The sequence below is a fragment of the Oncorhynchus masou genome, chromosome 28 (assembly GCF_036934945.1).
Source record: "Oncorhynchus masou masou isolate Uvic2021 chromosome 28, UVic_Omas_1.1, whole genome shotgun sequence".
Classification (NCBI taxonomy): Eukaryota; Metazoa; Chordata; class Actinopteri; order Salmoniformes; family Salmonidae; genus Oncorhynchus; species Oncorhynchus masou.
Genome location: NC_088239.1, coordinates 15,557,353 through 15,575,227, shown reverse-complemented (window position 1 = coordinate 15,575,227; position 17,875 = coordinate 15,557,353). Strand labels below are relative to the sequence as shown.

Sequence of the window (17,875 nt, the reverse complement as noted above, 5' to 3'; positions counted from 1 at the left end):
TGTGTGTGTGTGTTTTGGTCCCTTTCTGCTGTAAATAGGTCTTAGGTCTCCAGTTCCCCTGTGTATGTTAGTGCTGTGAGGTTAAACAGGCTCACTAATGAACAGCGGTACCTAACTGGTATACTAGAGGAGCCTGCTGCCTGACTACACTTTTAGCAACAAACAACAGATTCACAATGAGGGGTGATACAATACATTAGACTGGGTTGGTCTGTGTGGTTTGCGTTTCTTTCTGGGTGTATCTGAGGTGTAACGTGTGTGTGTGTGTGTGTGTGTGTGTGTGTGTGTGTGTGTGTGTGTGTGTGTGTGTGTGTGTGTGTGTGTGTGTGTGTGTGTGTGTGTGTGTGTGTGTGTGTGTGTGTGTGTGTGTGTGTGTGTGTGTGTGTGTGTGTGTGTGCTTTATCAAGGTTTCCTGGTTGAATGGGCATGGAAGACAGTGTATGAGGGGTACAGACTGTGTTCACTGGGGGTGGGGCAGGGCTCAGCACTCTCCTGCATAGCATCTGCTGCTCCACAGGTGAGGAGGGGAAAGAACAGGTGTCAGGCAGGTGAACACCCCCCCCCTCTACACACACACCAGCCCTCTGGGCCTCTAGCCTCTATGAGAGTAGGGCCTCTGTCACTCTGTGTGTAGCTGTCACTGTCCCCACTGGATGTCAACATAGCAAGGCTTTATTCCAGGAGTTAGAGAGAGGCAGAGTTTGACCGTGGATTAAAGATAATTAAAGCACTGATTGAATGAATGAATGGATGAAGGAGAGTAGAGAGAGGAGAGGCCAGTCAGAGGGGGAAAGCTGCTCCTCTCTCAGAGGCGCTAAGCCTTTCTCAGCAGATGGCTGTGGCAGCCAGGCGTCCAGCATCAAACATCCTATATCACATACTAAGAAATCAGGAAGATGTGCGAGGGAACACCAAGATGTTGGAAAACTGTTCAGACACTATTTCTGCTTCCATCTCAACAATACAGAGGTTCAGACTGACCATGCAACTAGTCATAAATTACAGGACGGCTTTTGGCTTTGGTGTTTTTTTTAAACGCTTACTTTTTTAACCAGCATTCCCCGTAGTTCGCATTACTACTTGCTAGTGCCATAATCTCACATATCAGGTGGGGATATGGTCCTTGTTAGAATAGATCTGATCTAAGTTTATCAATGGACACATCACTGGGCTGGTGGATGTGGTGTCTAAATCTAATAGAGGTCAAGGTTAGGATTAGGATTAGAGAGTTGGAGCTTTAGTCCTTCCAAAGGATACATTCCACAGCGTTGCCCTTTCAAAGGATACATTCTACAGCGTACTCCAGTCGTGGCCATGCTGGGAGGTACCACTGAAGACTGTGTGGAGCCCAGAGAGAGAGAGCTGTTTTACCATTGCCTGGGCAACCTTCACAATAATGATGCCATTTCCTTTGGCAGTGCCTTTCAACACGCCTCAATCACACATCCTCTCACTTCGCAGGGCTTTTTTCAGCTCCGTTGAATGGAAGACTCTTGCCGTGGTACATGCTGTAGTGGAATATGTTACTAACTAGAATTAAGCCGCAAGTACGGGTTTGATTATTTTTTATGAAAAATACATTCTTGGCTGATGTTGGGTTTAACACAAATTAAATTGAACAATTTATAGTCAAAAGGAAATATATCAATGATTTAGTGCTGCTCTGGAACGCCGTAGTTGCAGAGAATACAGCCTAATATGGATGACAACATGGAACAGAAAGCTCAGGCAGACTCATGGAACAGAAAGCTCAGGCAGACTCATGGAACATTATTTGGCTGAAGTAAACACAGTTAGCTTCATAAAATATAGTCATAAATCTGATCCCCCTATTCAACCCTTCAATTTACGGCTTGCTTAATGTCACATCTTAATCCCGGAAAATGTATATACGGTACACCATTGATATTTCTTAAACACTTTACAGAGGAGGCAGGGAAGTAGTTACCCTCACTCCAGCTCTCCAATGATGCAGCCAGCAGTTCAGTCATAGACTAGCATTAGTGATGTAACTATGGCAACCCTACCTGGCCCCATTGGGGGTGGGCACAAAATGTAGTCACTTTTCGCTATAACCAATCTCCTCCTCTCTCCTCCCTCCTTCCTCCTCTTGTGCCTGTTTCTCTCCCCACACACCACCGTCCATCGTAGCATCTTAGTCGGCCATGTAGCCCGTGTTGCTGGACCCATGACAATCACTCCTCCGACGGTGCTTGGATAGGATCCTGTGGAGGAAGCTTGGGGAGCTGTATGCCTGTGGCTGTGGCTGGGGTTGGGGCAGGGGCTGGGGCAGCCTGTTAGGGAGAGAGATCTGGGACTTCAGTATCAGGATGGGGCCCTCTCTCTCCCCCTCGGCCCCCTCCGGCCCCCCTCCTGCCGCTGCTCTGCTGGCTCTGCGGAGGGCCTGCAGCCTGAGTGCGCTGGAGAACAAAGAAGACACAACAAACACAAAGGACATGTTTATTCCCGCTGACCCAAATTCCAGCGCTCAGCGCAGACAAGACAAGCGCAGGGCTGTTCAGGGGGCTCACTCTGGTGTGTGTGTGTGTGTGTGTGTGTGTGTGTGTGTGTGTGTGTGTGTGTGTGTGTGTGTGTGTGTGTGTGTGTGTGTGTGTGTGCAGGCTGTTGCAGCTCAAGGAGCTACGTTCACCTCTACACACATTAGGAGGGGCCTAAGTCACACGGCACAACTAAGATGTATAATCTTGAATCATCTCTAAAACAACATCCAACTACTGTTTACATTTCCACGTTCACTGAGGGCACTTCAGTCAGATTATACAGACAGTTCTGTTCCACTGTTTGACATTATGAAACACAATATTTTTTTGAGGGAAAGAGGGAGCCCTCATCTACTTCCCTGAACGCAGGACTGTGACTGTGAGCCCCCACTGTGGTCCAATGTGTGAGGGAGCAGCAGTGCAGTGAGTGGGAATTGATCAGGGAGGGAGCGGTGAGGGGGTGGGGGGGGGGGGCGGTGTAATCTGTGTGCTTTGTCAACTAATGAGGGATGAGAGGGGCCACCTGTTCAGGGTGCGCTGGGCGGAGGGGAACTGGAGGAGGTGGAGGCAGTGAGGGGTGTGTGTGTGTGGGGAGCAGCTGCTGGGGTGTGTGTATGAGTTGTGTACACGCACTTGTGGAGGGGGGTTTGATTGAGGATAGTGTGTGTTTGTGTCTTTCTGAGTGTGTATCTGTGTGTGTGTTTTGGGCGCGCTGCTCTCACCCAGTACCACCTGCATACGTGGCCGGAGCTGAACCCCGTCTCGCTAAGCGGTGGACGTCTTTAGCTGGCTCATCGTCCTAACAACACAAACAGAGGTGTGTCAATGACAGGGTGGGATTACTGCTGGGACTGTTCTGTATTGCTATCCCTCTGTCCTGTCAAAAACTCAGGTATGCTATTCTAACCAGACATACTTTTCTGTAAATCAGCAGAGCTATTCTTTATGAATAGTAGGGGTGGCAATCTTATATCTGCGAGCAGTGCAAGGGCATACAAGGTGTGTATGCAGGCTTTTATTTCAGCCAAGCACCAACACGATTGATTTAACTAATTAAAGTCTTGATTGATGACTATAAATAGAATAGAGTATAAATAGAGCCTTGTTCCACACTCAGAGACGGAATGTTGCTTTTGCCTAGCATAAGACAATTTCCACTAGCCACTAACCTGGTGGCTCAGCTCCACAACATGCGAGGCTGGGAAGTATCCCTGCTGTCCATTTTGCAGCCGCCCAAACCACCGGGCCTCATCATCTTTACACAGAACTAGGATGAACTCCCCCCGGGTCAGCGCCAGCTCATCTGGCCAGTGGGGCTTGTAGCTGCGCTTTACCACCATCTAGTGGATTAATCGAGAAATGCAACTTCAATACATTTTATATGTAACAAGACAGATGCAGTATTTGAGCACGTGTCTGTCACAGTATATGCTTGTCTCTACAGTAAGGTTATATGATATATCATGACATGTCCAATTCATTGTTCCATTCCTTTACCACAGCTCATTCACATTGAGTCTATGCCTGAATGAATGAAGAGGATTAGGTGGCTGGCTAAAACTCTATGGATTACCTGGCTCACAGTTCAAAAGAAACCCAATCACCTGCTGTTCTCCATGATCTGTTCTCTTTAGTCTCATGGTAATGAATGACATAACAGACAGCATCTAATTTGAACTAACTAATGCTATTGTCTCTACAGACACGTGTAGCTGGAGACACAAAAACAATCTACACTAGATGTCTCATGCTTGCATGAACAGAATCCAGGGGATATGAGGGTGAATTGCGGAGCAAATCTACCAATTGTATCAACAAGTTGAATTCATCCAAGCATATTTTCATTCAACATAGTTAATAAATATTGAGGATCTGAGAGTGAGCATTAACAGGAAAATAACTTGCCTGGTCAGCCTCTGCCTGTCTGAATTGGCATCGTCCCCGGTGAACTGGTAAACAAGGAGAGATGAATCAGCAAAAAATAGCTCCCATCACAAAGAACTATAGCAAAGCATCAGGGAAGAAAAAGTTGGTGGAAAAAAGAACAACATGATTCTAGATGTATTTCAGTCTGCCATCAATACCCAGGACCATACAGTATGCAAAATAAACAACTGCAGGATACACTTCAAATCAAATGGAATGGAATTTTAATCATCATTGAAAAGTCCATATCATGAATCTTAATAATTACAATAATGTGCTAATAATTACAATAATGTGCTAATAATTACAATAATGTGCTAATAATGTGCTGCACACATACAAGTTAAGCACCGCACTTTCAAAAAAAGACGGCCGTTTTGAAACTGCAGTAACAGTGCAGTAACTACAGTCAACTGTGGTACTTTGGATGCAGTAATTGCAGCATCTTTATTTCGGAAAGGTGTATTTCCTTGCCAAGCTTCTCCCATCTAGCCCACTGCAGATACCCACATACATATAGAGATATATACACACACACACATATCTATATCTATATATGCACATTGATGTAAGCAGTAACTTGCTACTGTGCTACTCACCTTGTGGGGAGAGGACAGTAGTAAAGACTTCAAAGTGCTCATTCTGCTGCCTGTAGATGTTGCTCTGCATGCTGACTGAATGACTTAGGACCTAAGTCATACACACTAACTGACTAAGCAACCCAGTCTCTCATTAACTATGTACTCTATGTACAACTAGGCAGTTATGCACTGATGTGTCTGCACCCTCTCTCTGCCTTAAATAAACCAGGTGACTAATCCACTGCAGCACTTACTGGAACAGACATACACCCCCCCAGCGTAAGCATATATCCAGAAACACAAACAAAGTTAAGCAGAGACAAACACACACACATACGTTACATAATTCAAGCAAATTGTGACTGGCAGATTTATTCGGGCATTATCTCCATCTAGTTTTTTTCAATCACTTTGGTGCCTTTTTCACAAGCATGTGGCATATTTTTGCAACTCTGAGCAAAGAAATCTAAACAGACCATCAAAATGACACATTTTTCAAAACTCTAAGCACACTTTCAAATGACTGAGAACAACAAACAAATTCACAAAGTCACTTGTTCGCTGCACCAAATCACTCTTCCAATTTAGATACATATTCAATATAAGTATCTGCTTTTTAAAATGCAGTATTCACTTACTTTTGATACGATTTTATTGTAATTTGTTAACAATACAATGAACAATCACTTCATCAATCTGCTCAAAACTGATAACTACTGCACCAAAATGATGTAGTGCCTAGGTCATATACCCCGAGTGTACAAAACATTAGAGACACCTGCTCTTTCCATGACAGACTGACCAGGTGAATCCAGGTGGTAGTTACACTACATGGCCAAAACTATGTGGACACCTGCTTGTCGAACATTTCATTCCAAAATCATGGGCATTAATATGGAGCTCGTCCCCTCTTTGCTGTTATGACAGCCTCCACTCTTCTGGGAAGAGATTCCACTAGATGTTGGAACATTGCTGCAGGGACTTGATCCATTCAGCCACAAGAGCATTAGTGAGGTCGGGTACTTATGTTGGGCGATTGGGCCTGGCTCGCAGTCAGTCGGCAGTCCAATTCATTCCAAAGGTGTTCGATGGGGTTGAGGTCAGGGCTCTGTACAGGCCAGTCAAGTCCACACCGACCTCGACAAATAATTTCTTTATGGACCTCGCTTTGTGCACGGGGGCATTGTCATGCTGAAACAGGAAAGGGCCTTCGCCAAACTGTTGCCACAACGTTAGAAGCACAGAATTGTCTAGAATGTCATTGTATTGCTGTAGCATTAAGATTTCCCTTCACTGGAACTAAGGGGCCTGAACCATAAAAAACAGCCCCAGACTATTATTCCTCCTCCACCAAACATTACAGTTGGCCCCCTGCATTGGGGCAGGTCTTCCCGGAATCCGCCAAACCCAGATTCATCCTTCTGACTGCTAGATGGTGAAGCGTGATTCATCACACCAGTGAATGTGCCTCCACTGCTCCAGAGTCCAATGGTGGCAAGCTTTACACCACTCCACCTGATGCTTGGCATTGGGCATGGTGATTTTAGTCTAGGCTGTTTGGCCATGGAAACCCATTTCGTGAAGCTCCCGACGAACAGCCCTTGTGCCGACGTTGCTTCCAGAGGCAGTTTGGAACTCGACAGTGAGTGTTGCAACCGAGGACAGACCATTTTTTAAGCGATATGCGCTTCAGCACTCTGCAATGCCGTTCTGTGAGCTTGTGTGGCCTACCACTTCGCGGCTGAGCCGTTGTTGCTCCTAGACGTTTCCACTTTCCACTTAAAAAAGGTATTTGTTTTTTTTATTTTTAATACATTTGCTAACATTTCTAAAAACCTTTTTTGGCTTTGTCATATGGGATATTGGTTGTAGATTGATGAGGAAAACATTTAATTAAATCCATTTTAGGATAAGGCTGTAACGTAACAAAATGGAGAAAAGGTCGAGGTCTGAATACTTCCCCAATGCTTTACAGAAATAACCGTTTTGAAATGTCTATCTTGTATTTTTTGCTATTAGATGAAATGTTAGTTAAAATGGTGTGCCTATCATTATCTGATGTATTGGGGACTAAACTAAATCTCCTCATGGTATTTCACAGAAAACTTTGTTTTTGCATGAATGACTCACGGGTGAAAGATATGTGAAACCCCAATTAATGCACAATCAAAGGATCTGAACATAAGATTGGAGGCATTACAAGTCTTATCTGTTTAGAATTTTGTACTAAGAGTTTTGAAAATATACCACGTACATCTGAAAAATGTGCCAAGGTGATATATGCCATTTAGGATACGTCCAAAGTGACTTTCAATCATCTGTGTATACATTATCGTTCTTGACAACATTATCGTTCTTGACAACATTATAGTGCTTGACAACATTATAGTGCTAGACAACATTATTGTTCTTGACAACATTATTGTTCTTGACAACATTATAGTGCTTGACAACATTATAGTGCTTGACAACATTATCGTTCTTGACAACATTATCGTTCTTGACAACATTATAGTGCTTGACAACATTATAGTTCTTGACAACATTATAGTTCTTGACAACATTATCGTTCTTGACAACATTATCGTTCTTGACAACATTATAGTTCTTGACAACATTATAGTTCTTGACAACATTATCGTTCTTGACAACATTATTGTTCTTGACAACATTATAGTTCTTGACAACATTATAGTTCTTGACAACATTATCGTTCTTGACAACATTATAGTGCTTGACGACATTATAGTTCTTGACAACATAATCGTTCTTGACAACATTATAGTTCTTGACAACATTATAGTTCTTGACAACATTATCGTTCTTGACAACATTATAGTTCTTGACAATATTATAGTTCTTGACAACATTATAGTGCTTGACAACATTATAGTTCTTGACAACATTATAGTGCTTGACAACATTATGGTGCTTGTCTGCATTACGGTGCTTGTCTGCATTACGGTGCTTGACTACATTACAGTAATTAACTGCATTACCGTGCTTAACTACATTATGGTGCTTGACTACATTACGGTGCTTGACTGCATTAGGTTCTTGACTACATTATGGTGCTTGACTGCATTACGGTGCTTGACTACATTAGGGTGCTTGACTGTATTATGGTGCTTGACTACATTAGGGTGCTTGACTACATTAGGGTGCTTGACTACATTATGGTGCTTAACTACATTATGGTGCTTAACTACATTATGGTGCTTGACTACATATTTTTTGTCTCTAGCAAATCATATAATTCGAAATTAATTTTGGACATTTATTTTGAAGTCAAAACAAGTGCATCAAAACATAATTTACTATCATATTCTAATTTAACTACTTAATCCTAGTGTGCACTAATAGTGGAATGTCACTGAACACCCATCTATAAACATTGCTTGACCACTTCAACTTGTCAACCTGTAATCGAACATGCTACGTTGTCAGACGTTCTACGTTGTCAGACGTTCTACCTTGTCAGACGTTCTACCTTGTCAGACGTTCTACCTTGTCCCGGACCTGCTGTTTTCAACCCTCTCTCTCTCCCCCTCTTTCTCGCTCTCTCTCCCCCTCTTTCTCTCTCTCTCTCCCCCTCTTTCTCTCTCTCTCTCTCTCTCTCTCTCTCTACCGCACTGGCTGTCTCGACCTTTGAATGCTCGGCTATGAAAATCCAACTGACATTTACTCCTGAGGTGTTGACCTGCTGCACCCTCTACAACCACTGTGATTATTATTTGACCTTGCTGGTTATCTATGAACGTTTGAACACCTTGAAGAACGATCTGGCCATGTACTCTTATAATCTCCACCCGGCACAGCCAGAAGAGGACTGGCCACCCCTCAGAGCCTGCTTCCTCCCTAGATATCTTCCTATGTTCCTGCCTTTCTAGGGAGTTTTTCCTAGCCACCGTGCTTTTACATCTACATTGCTTGATGTTTGGGGTTTTAGGCTGGGTTTCTGCAAAAGCACTTTGTGACATCTGCTGGTGTAAAGGGCTTTATAAATATATTTGATTTGATTTAATAATTTGCCTATTGTCCTCCCTCCATCTGGCTACAGGCATGAGGTGGCCCGGGATTGATGCCTTGGTTCCCTGCCCCAACAGAATTCATAATTTCACTTCAGGGCGGTTGATTGATTTTTACCAATGACGATGTGTGTGGTGTGTCCCAGCAGTGACCAGGATGGGCATGTGATGAATGGGGTTTTGACTGGGTGGGTCTGGAGATGGACCAGTCAGTCAACAGATGGTGGTTAGTTAGACCCTTTGCCTCGCCCCCTCCCTCCCCAGTGCGTAGGGGCTTTGCTGCTGGCTTGTGACAGCAGTCAAACACCATCCATCAAAAATGTGGGAGATTATGCAGTCAGTCAGAAACAAAACAACCACATCTCTGAATGAGCAATAATGTGGTGGATACTGTATATACAACCCTATCTGTAACGTGCCCAATCTGTCTATTGTAAGAATTACAGTATATTCTTGTATTGACAAGTGCAATCGATCAGGTTTTTTGGAAGGGTAACTGCTTGAGAAAGTTGATGAGACGAGCAAATTAACTGTCAACTCTCCATTGAATTTGGTCAAATGAGTAGACATTAAAAAGTATATCTAGTGCTGAGATCCATTTGTGTCTCTGGGCATGATATGCAAGAGAAATGAAAGAACACTTGCATTCACAATGGAGAGCTCTAGAACTCACGTCCTGATTTGCCTATTTCCAGTGTATTTGGCCTGATAGGGAGGGAAAATAGATCTGACTATGGCTGCCTGTCTGGAGCCAAAAGGGCTGAGAATTAGCTCTGCTTTCAAATGGGGAAACGTGGTGTGTGATAGCGGTGTGTAGTTTAGTAGCAGAGCAGAAGTTAAGACACACCTGACAGACGATTAACCTCATTGTCCTCCTTAGTCTTGTATTAGTGTTGAAGTACCTATAGATTGCACACACTAAACTCTAACTTCAATTCAATCTCTCCTCAGTTTTCCCTTGTTTTGCACACAACACGTTTAGGATTTTGTTCCCTTAGACCAGGGTTTCTCAAACTCGGTCCTTGGGGCCCCAGGTGCAGTTTGGGAAACCCTGTCTTATAGTTCTATAATAGGCGACCCCCCGCGGATAATTTTATTTGTCCCCAAAGTTTTCTGAGCTACATTTTTTGTTGTTGGACACAACTGATAGAAAAATCACTAGGAAATCAGCTCAAAGTGATTCTTATTTATGACATCTGTTCCCAAGTATTCCCACGCATAGAGGCACGTGATCGGATCCCAACGTAATAAAGGTTTGAAATTAGTCTGTTTTTGTCAAATACTATATCTGATTCTAGTGTACAAATGATTTAACACTATGTTCCAACCACCCGCTCAAGCAAAAATGGGACCACGGATGAATTGAATTGGGGACCCCTGCCCTAGACTATCGCGAAGTGATTCTTGAGTACAGGCATATCAGGCTCTGGATGAAAGTACTCCCCAGAGGGAATAGGGTACAATTCATCTTGCCCCACTATTTCTGCATGGATAGTTATTTGATGTCATTTTGACCAGATGTACAGTACGTAATGCATTATGAAAATAACTTTGGCTATGCATAATGAAGAGCTGCTAATCGAGGTAAGTATTTCGTATTCACTGAAAATATCATTTGGTTTCACATTTTACCTTGCAGCAGCAGATGATTAATTCAGATCCCAGGCTCACGTGGTTGTTTTTTCCCTGTGTAGGTCTCCTTGATTGGTATGGCCAGGTGTAATGTCTTGGCCAGGTGAATGGAAAGCTGACCTGAGAGGGCACCTATCTCACTGGGGCCAAAGCCAGTTTTATATAACCAACAGCACAGTTAATCTGATAAGCAGGCCCAGCTCCTGTACTGTATGTTTCTAAGAAAGTCCAATTACATCACCTCTATTCTTGGTCATTAGGTCTACATGCAATGCATTAGAGACAGACAGGCTCTGTTTAAATCATCATATGACACTACTTACAGTTTCAGTTTCCCAGACCATGATCCTCACATGGGGCAGCAAAACTTTTGGGCTCCCGAGTGGCACAGCGGTCTAAGGCACTGCATCTCAGTGCTAGAGGCATAACTACAGACCCTGGTTCAGTTCCAGACTGTATCACAACCGGTCGTGATTGGGAGTCCCATATGTCGGCGCACAATTAGCTCAGTGTCGTTAGGGTTTGGCGGTCATTTTAAATAAGCATTTGTTCTTTACTGACTTGCCTAGTTAAAACTGTCCACTCGTGCCTAAATGTATATTCAAATGTTTTTTAGTGTAGGAATAGGCTTAATCTGATTCCAGGAAACATTTTCGTATCAATTAACTACTTTACAGCATTGTCTGTATTCAGTACAATTGTATTTGTTCATATTTTACATTATTTCTGGGCAGGACTCAGTCAATTCCATCTGGCCCTTATGGAGTGATGGGACTGAGAGGCAGTCTACTACAAGAGCACATTCATACTGACATGCAGCCACAATTGTGGATTCCTAAGCACTTTTCTACAGGAGCATAATGAAAAAGAGTTGTGTTCAACCCTCCCTCTCCTCTCTGCCCCCAAGTGTTGTACATGTCATCTGTCATACACATGCAGTGGGAAAATCTACAGAATGATTGACTAATATTCAGTGAAGGACAAAAAGAAAAATAGCAGCCTTCAGAGAGACAGGTATTTCTTGGTTGACCCATATCCTTTAAAGTGTCCCTAAAATATTTGTTTTGTTGTTTACAGACCAGTGGCAGCCCTACTGTAACCATCACATGGAAGTTGTGCACTTGCTATTGTGTGCAGTAACAATGCACTGTGCCCTACGTTCTTAGAAAATCTTAAACACAGCATATATTTTTGAAGTCGATTTTAATTTGAAATATCAAACATAACCCTGTACCAAAAAGTTGTTCATTGCATTGACAAATCTATAACAAATTGAGGACTGATGAGGTAAATAAAAGATCGTATTCCATTTCACACATCATGGTTGAGCCATTTAGAAATGTGCATGATGGGACAGAAGACACCTCCCCTCTTACACCTGACCTGCATAAAGGGGAAACAAAACAGGAATCGCTCCCAGCAATATGACAGTGCAGGTGGGAGACGTAATGAAATAGTCAGTTCATATTGTGCAGTCCGATACATCTGAGACAAGGCACTTATGAATGACATGCAAAGTTCCAAAAGGTCCTCCTTAGCGCTTCCCTGGTTTCCCAGCTCCTTTTTTACCACTAGGTGGTCCTTGACCCTTACCCCCTGCTCTTCCTTTACCTTTGCCCTTCCCACCACCACCCTTTCCTTTTCCAGAGAAGTTACCACCCTTGCGTCCCTTCTTTCCCCCCTTCTTAAATTTAGCTGCAGACTCCTCTCGGTCATCCTCTCGCATTTGTTTGTTTACAGCTTTGTTGACGTCCAGACGAGGTTTCTTACTGTCCAGCACTTTCAACAGATCCAGCTGCCTCTGCTTTTCATTGGAAAAGTTACCAATGACCGGCTGGAATTTCCTCTTCTTCCCGGTGTTTCTGGGAGCTTTCTCCTTAGGTAAGCGGTCTTGGAATTTACCTGCGGAAGCGGTGGATGACTTGGCCACATTGACAGCCCTAGCCAGGTCAGTTTTGGATTGCTGGGCGGTCGGTGTGAGTCCAACACCTGGTACTTTGATTTTCTGTGCCCTGGCTATGTTCCTCAGGCGATGCAGCTCGTTCTTTGCCACCTTCTCCTTCTTTGCTTTGTTGCGTTTGGCGAATTGGTCCTCGTTAGGGTCTGCCGTTTCGGGAACCTCAATCAGCCACTCTTTTGTGCCGTCATTGACACGCTTGTAGCCCCAACGCCGCTTCCACTCTTTGGCAACATCGTCCCATACCAGGTTAGTTTTCTTCTTCTTTTGGATCCCCTTCAGTTTGGCGAATTCCTCCCATTTGGTTGGAGGCCTGGGCTTTGGCGGGGGCTTCTCTCTCGGCAGTGGAGTGGTCGGCTCGGGTAGTTTGACTACGATTACCTCCTCAACTCTCTCAGTTGGATGCTTCCATATCTCGTTAACCAGGAGCTGCGTGTTGTCACGAGCCAGCGAACGCAGGAAATCCTCTTTCTTCTGTTCACGAAACTGTCGAATGTCAATACGGTTCTTGTCGTATGCGACCAAGTTTCCGATGTCAAACTCGAGGTCCAGTTCTTTTTGAACGGTGATACTTTTGAGTTTTTCAGCCTCATCTTGTTCAGCTTTAGCAAGCAAGTCTTCTATACTGCACGCAGCCATTTTGGATTTCTGAAAGCATGTCGGCCTCAAGCACTGAGGTATAATAAAGAACGGGTCCCACGTGTGTTTCAGGTCACGTGAAAAGGTCATTCATTTATTTCCGGGTTCAAATTTCTACATTCTAATTTATTTTTCCACACTTGTGTCCACTAGGTGGTGTCATTGTATTACTTGAGTCATGGCAACAACAAAAAAAACATATATATATATTTAAATACAGCCTTTCACTTGAAGAAAGTGAATAGTTGAGTTATATTACTTGATTATCACTATCAAAGTAGAATATTATTTAATGCATACCTGATGTCCCTTGAGACCTCTAAACTAAAGAATGGCACAACCAACTCACTTTCTTTTCAGGGTCTGTGTATTGGTTTTTGGCAGAATAGCTGATGTTCAATAAGACTGTCTCTTTTCCGAGAGCTTGGCTGTGATGTTGCATATGAATACCCAATCATACAGCGGTCTTCTGTGGAAGGAGCAGAGAGAATAGAGGGACAAACAGGTAACAATGTTGAGCCATTATGTCTATTACATTTTATCAAGTTGTACCTGTTGATAATTATCAAGACTTTATAAAGACTTTATCAACCTCTATACATACAGACTGATTGTGTTGCCCCCCACATGCTATTTTCAAAATAATTTTGGACCCCACTAATTATATCCAGTGTGAGACTCACTCTGAGAGCCAAGGTTCTGACAGCTATGGAAATGAGCCTACCAGTGACATTGCTATATGTACTGCAGGTAGTGTGAGGAGGGGAATCTTAATGAGTAGCTAAAGTGGCTACACACACACTCTGCAGGGTGCTCTGTAATAATAATATATCCCATTTAGCAGACGCTTTTGTCCAAAGCGACTTACAAGTTGGCTGGGACCACTCCTTTTACATATGGGGGGCCCCAGCGGGAATCGAACCCACGACGCTTGGCGTTGCAAGCGCCATGCTCTACCGACTGAGCCACACAGGACCTGCAGGCTAATTACTGCAGGCTACTCTGTAAGTACCCCAGGGTGTTCTGTAATTACCCCAGGGTGCACTGTCATAATCACAGGGTGCACTATAATTAAAACAGGGTGCTCTGTAATTACCACAGGGTGCACTATAATTACCACAGGGTGCACTATAATTACCACAGGGTAATCTGTAATTACCACAGGGTAATCTGTAATTACCACAGGGTGCTCTGTAATTACCACAGGGTAATCTGTATTTACCACAGGGTGCTCTGTAATTACCCCAGGGTGCACTATAATTACCACAGGGTGATCTGTAATTACCACAGGGTGCTCCGTAATTACCACAGGGTACTATGTAATTACCACAGGGTGCACTGTAATTACCACAGGGTGCTCTGTAATTACCACAGGGTGCACTATAATTAACACAGGGTGATCTGTAATTATCACAGGGTGCTCTGTAATTACCACAGGGTGCACTATAATTACCACAGGGTGCACTATAATTACCACAGGGTGATCTGTAATTACCACAGGGTGATCTGTAATTACCACAGGGTAATCTGTAATTACCACAGGGTGCTCTGTAATTACCACAGGGTAATCTGTATTTACCACAGGGTGCTCTGTAATTACCCCAGGGTGCACTGTAATTACCACAGGGTGATCTGTAATTACCACAGGGTGCTCCGTAATTACCACAGGGTGCACTATAATTAACACAGGGTGATCTGTAATTAACACAGGGTGATCTGTAATTATCACAGGGTGCTCTGTAATTACCACAGGGTGCACTATAATTACCACAGGGTACTATGTAATTACCACAGGGTGCACTGTAATTACCACAGGGTGCTCTGTAATTACCACAGGGTGCACTATAATTAACACAGGGTGATCTGTAATTACCACAGGGTGCACTGTAATTACCACAGGGTGCTCTGTAATTACCACAGGGTGCACTATAATTACCACAGGGTGATCTGTAATTACCACAGGGTGATCTGTAATTACCACAGGGTAATCTGTAATTACCACAGGGTGCTCTGTAATTACCACAGGGTAATCTGTATTTACCACAGGGTGCTCTGTAATTACCCCAGGGTGCACTGTAATTACCACAGGGTGATCTGTAATTACCACAGGGTGCTCCGTAATTACCACAGGGTGCACTATAATTAACACAGGGTGATCTGTAATTAACACAGGGTGATCTGTAATTATCACAGGGTGCTCTGTAATTACCACAGGGTGCACTATAATTACCACAGGGTACTATGTAATTACCACAGGGTGCACTGTAATTACCACAGGGTGCTCTGTAATTACCACAGGGTGCACTATAATTAACACAGGGTGATCTGTAATTACCACAGGGTGCACTGTAATTACCACAGGGTGCTCTGTAATTACCACAGGGTGCACTATAATTAACACAGGGTGATCTGTAATTATCACAGGGTGCTCTGTAATTACCACAGGGTGCACTATAATTACCACAGGGTGCACTATAATTACCACAGGGTGATCTGTAATTACCACAGGGTGATCTGTAATTACCACAGGGTAATCTGTAATTACCACAGGGTGCTCTGTAATTACCACAGGGTAATCTGTATTTACCACAGGGTGCTCTGTAATTACCCCAGGGTGCACTGTAATTACCACAGGGTGATCTGTAATTACCACAGGGTGCTCCGTAATTACCACAGGGTGCACTATAATTAACACAGGGTGATCTGTAATTAACACAGGGTGATCTGTAATTATCACAGGGTGCTCAATAATTACCACAGGGTGCACTATAATTACCACAGGGTACTATGTAATTACCACAGGGTGCACTGTAATTACCACAGGGTGCTCTGTAATTACCACAGGGTGCACTATAATTAACACAGGGTGATCTGTAATTATCACAGGGTGCTCTGTAATTACCACAGGGTGCACTATAATTACCACAGGGTGCACTATAATTACCACAGGGTGATCTGTAATTACCACAGGGTAATCTGTAATTACCACAGGGTGCTCTGTAATTACCACAGGGTAATCTGTATTTACCACAGGGTGCTCTGTAATTACCCCAGGGTGCACTATAATTACCACAGGGTGATCTGTAATTACCACAGGGTGCTCCGTAATTACCACAGGGTACTATGTAATTACCACAGGGTGCACTGTAATTACCACAGGGTGCTCTGTAATTACCACAGGGTGCACTATAATTAACACAGGGTGATCTGTAATTATCACAGGGTGCTCTGTAATTACCACAGGGTGCACTATAATTAACACAGGGTGATCTGTAATTAACACAGGGCGATCTGTAATTATCACAGGGTGCTCCGTAATTACCTCAGGGTACTATGTAATTACCACAGGGTGCACTGTAATTACCACAGGGTGCACTATAATTAACACAGGGTGATCTGTAATTACCACACGGTGCACTATAATTACCCCAGGGAGCTCTGTAATTACCCCAGGGTGCACTGTCATAATCACAGGGTGCACTATAATTAACACAGGGTGCTCTGTAATTACCACAGGGTGCACTATAATTACCACAGGGTGCACTATAATTACCACAGGGTGATCTGTAATTACCACAGGGTGATCTGTAATTACCACAGGGTAATCTGTAATTACCACAGGGTGCTCTGTAATTACCACAGGGTAATCTGTATTTACCACAGGGTGCTCTGTAATTACCCCAGGGTGCACTGTAATTACCACAGGGTGATCTGTAATTACCACAGGGTGCTCCGTAATTACCACAGGGTGCACTATAATTAACACAGGGTGATCTGTAATTAACACAGGGTGATCTGTAATTATCACAGGGTGCTCTGTAATTACCACAGGGTGCACTATAATTACCACAGGGTACTATGTAATTACCACAGGGTGCACTGTAATTACCACAGGGTGCTCTGTAATTACCACAGGGTGCACTATAATTAACACAGGGTGATCTGTAATTACCACAGGGTGCACTGTAATTACCACAGGGTGCTCTGTAATTACCACAGGGTGCACTATAATTAACACAGGGTGATCTGTAATTATCACAGGGTGCTCTGTAATTACCACAGGGTGCACTATAATTACCACAGGGTGCACTATAATTACCACAGGGTGATCTGTAATTACCACAGGGTGATCTGTAATTACCACAGGGTAATCTGTAATTACCACAGGGTGCTCTGTAATTACCACAGGGTAATCTGTATTTACCACAGGGTGCTCTGTAATTACCCCAGGGTGCACTGTAATTACCACAGGGTGATCTGTAATTACCACAGGGTGCTCCGTAATTACCACAGGGTGCACTATAATTAACACAGGGTGATCTGTAATTAACACAGGGTGATCTGTAATTATCACAGGGTGCTCAATAATTACCACAGGGTGCACTATAATTACCACAGGGTACTATGTAATTACCACAGGGTGCACTGTAATTACCACAGGGTGCTCTGTAATTACCACAGGGTGCACTATAATTAACACAGGGTGATCTGTAATTATCACAGGGTGCTCTGTAATTACCACAGGGTGCACTATAATTACCACAGGGTGCACTATAATTACCACAGGGTGATCTGTAATTACCACAGGGTAATCTGTAATTACCACAGGGT

General features: G+C 43.5%; 1 protein-coding gene across 1 annotated transcript; it reads right to left on the bottom strand.

The window, feature by feature from the left end:
* Positions 1-11,854: 11,854 nt before the first annotated feature.
* LOC135517246 (ribosome biogenesis regulatory protein homolog) lies at positions 11,855-13,313 on the bottom strand. The gene has a single exon (XM_064941374.1). The coding sequence runs from the start codon at positions 13,262-13,264 to the stop codon at positions 12,203-12,205; it is 1,062 nt and encodes a 353-aa protein (XP_064797446.1). The 5' UTR covers positions 13,265-13,313; the 3' UTR covers positions 11,855-12,202.
* Between the last annotated feature and the right edge of the window lie 4,562 nt (positions 13,314-17,875).

Bases quoted from the DNA above. Each gene is read 5' to 3' on its own strand.
- LOC135517246 (XM_064941374.1), bottom strand. From the start codon at position 13,264: ATGGCTGCGTGCAGTATAGAAGACTTGCTTGCTAAAGCTGAACAAGAT.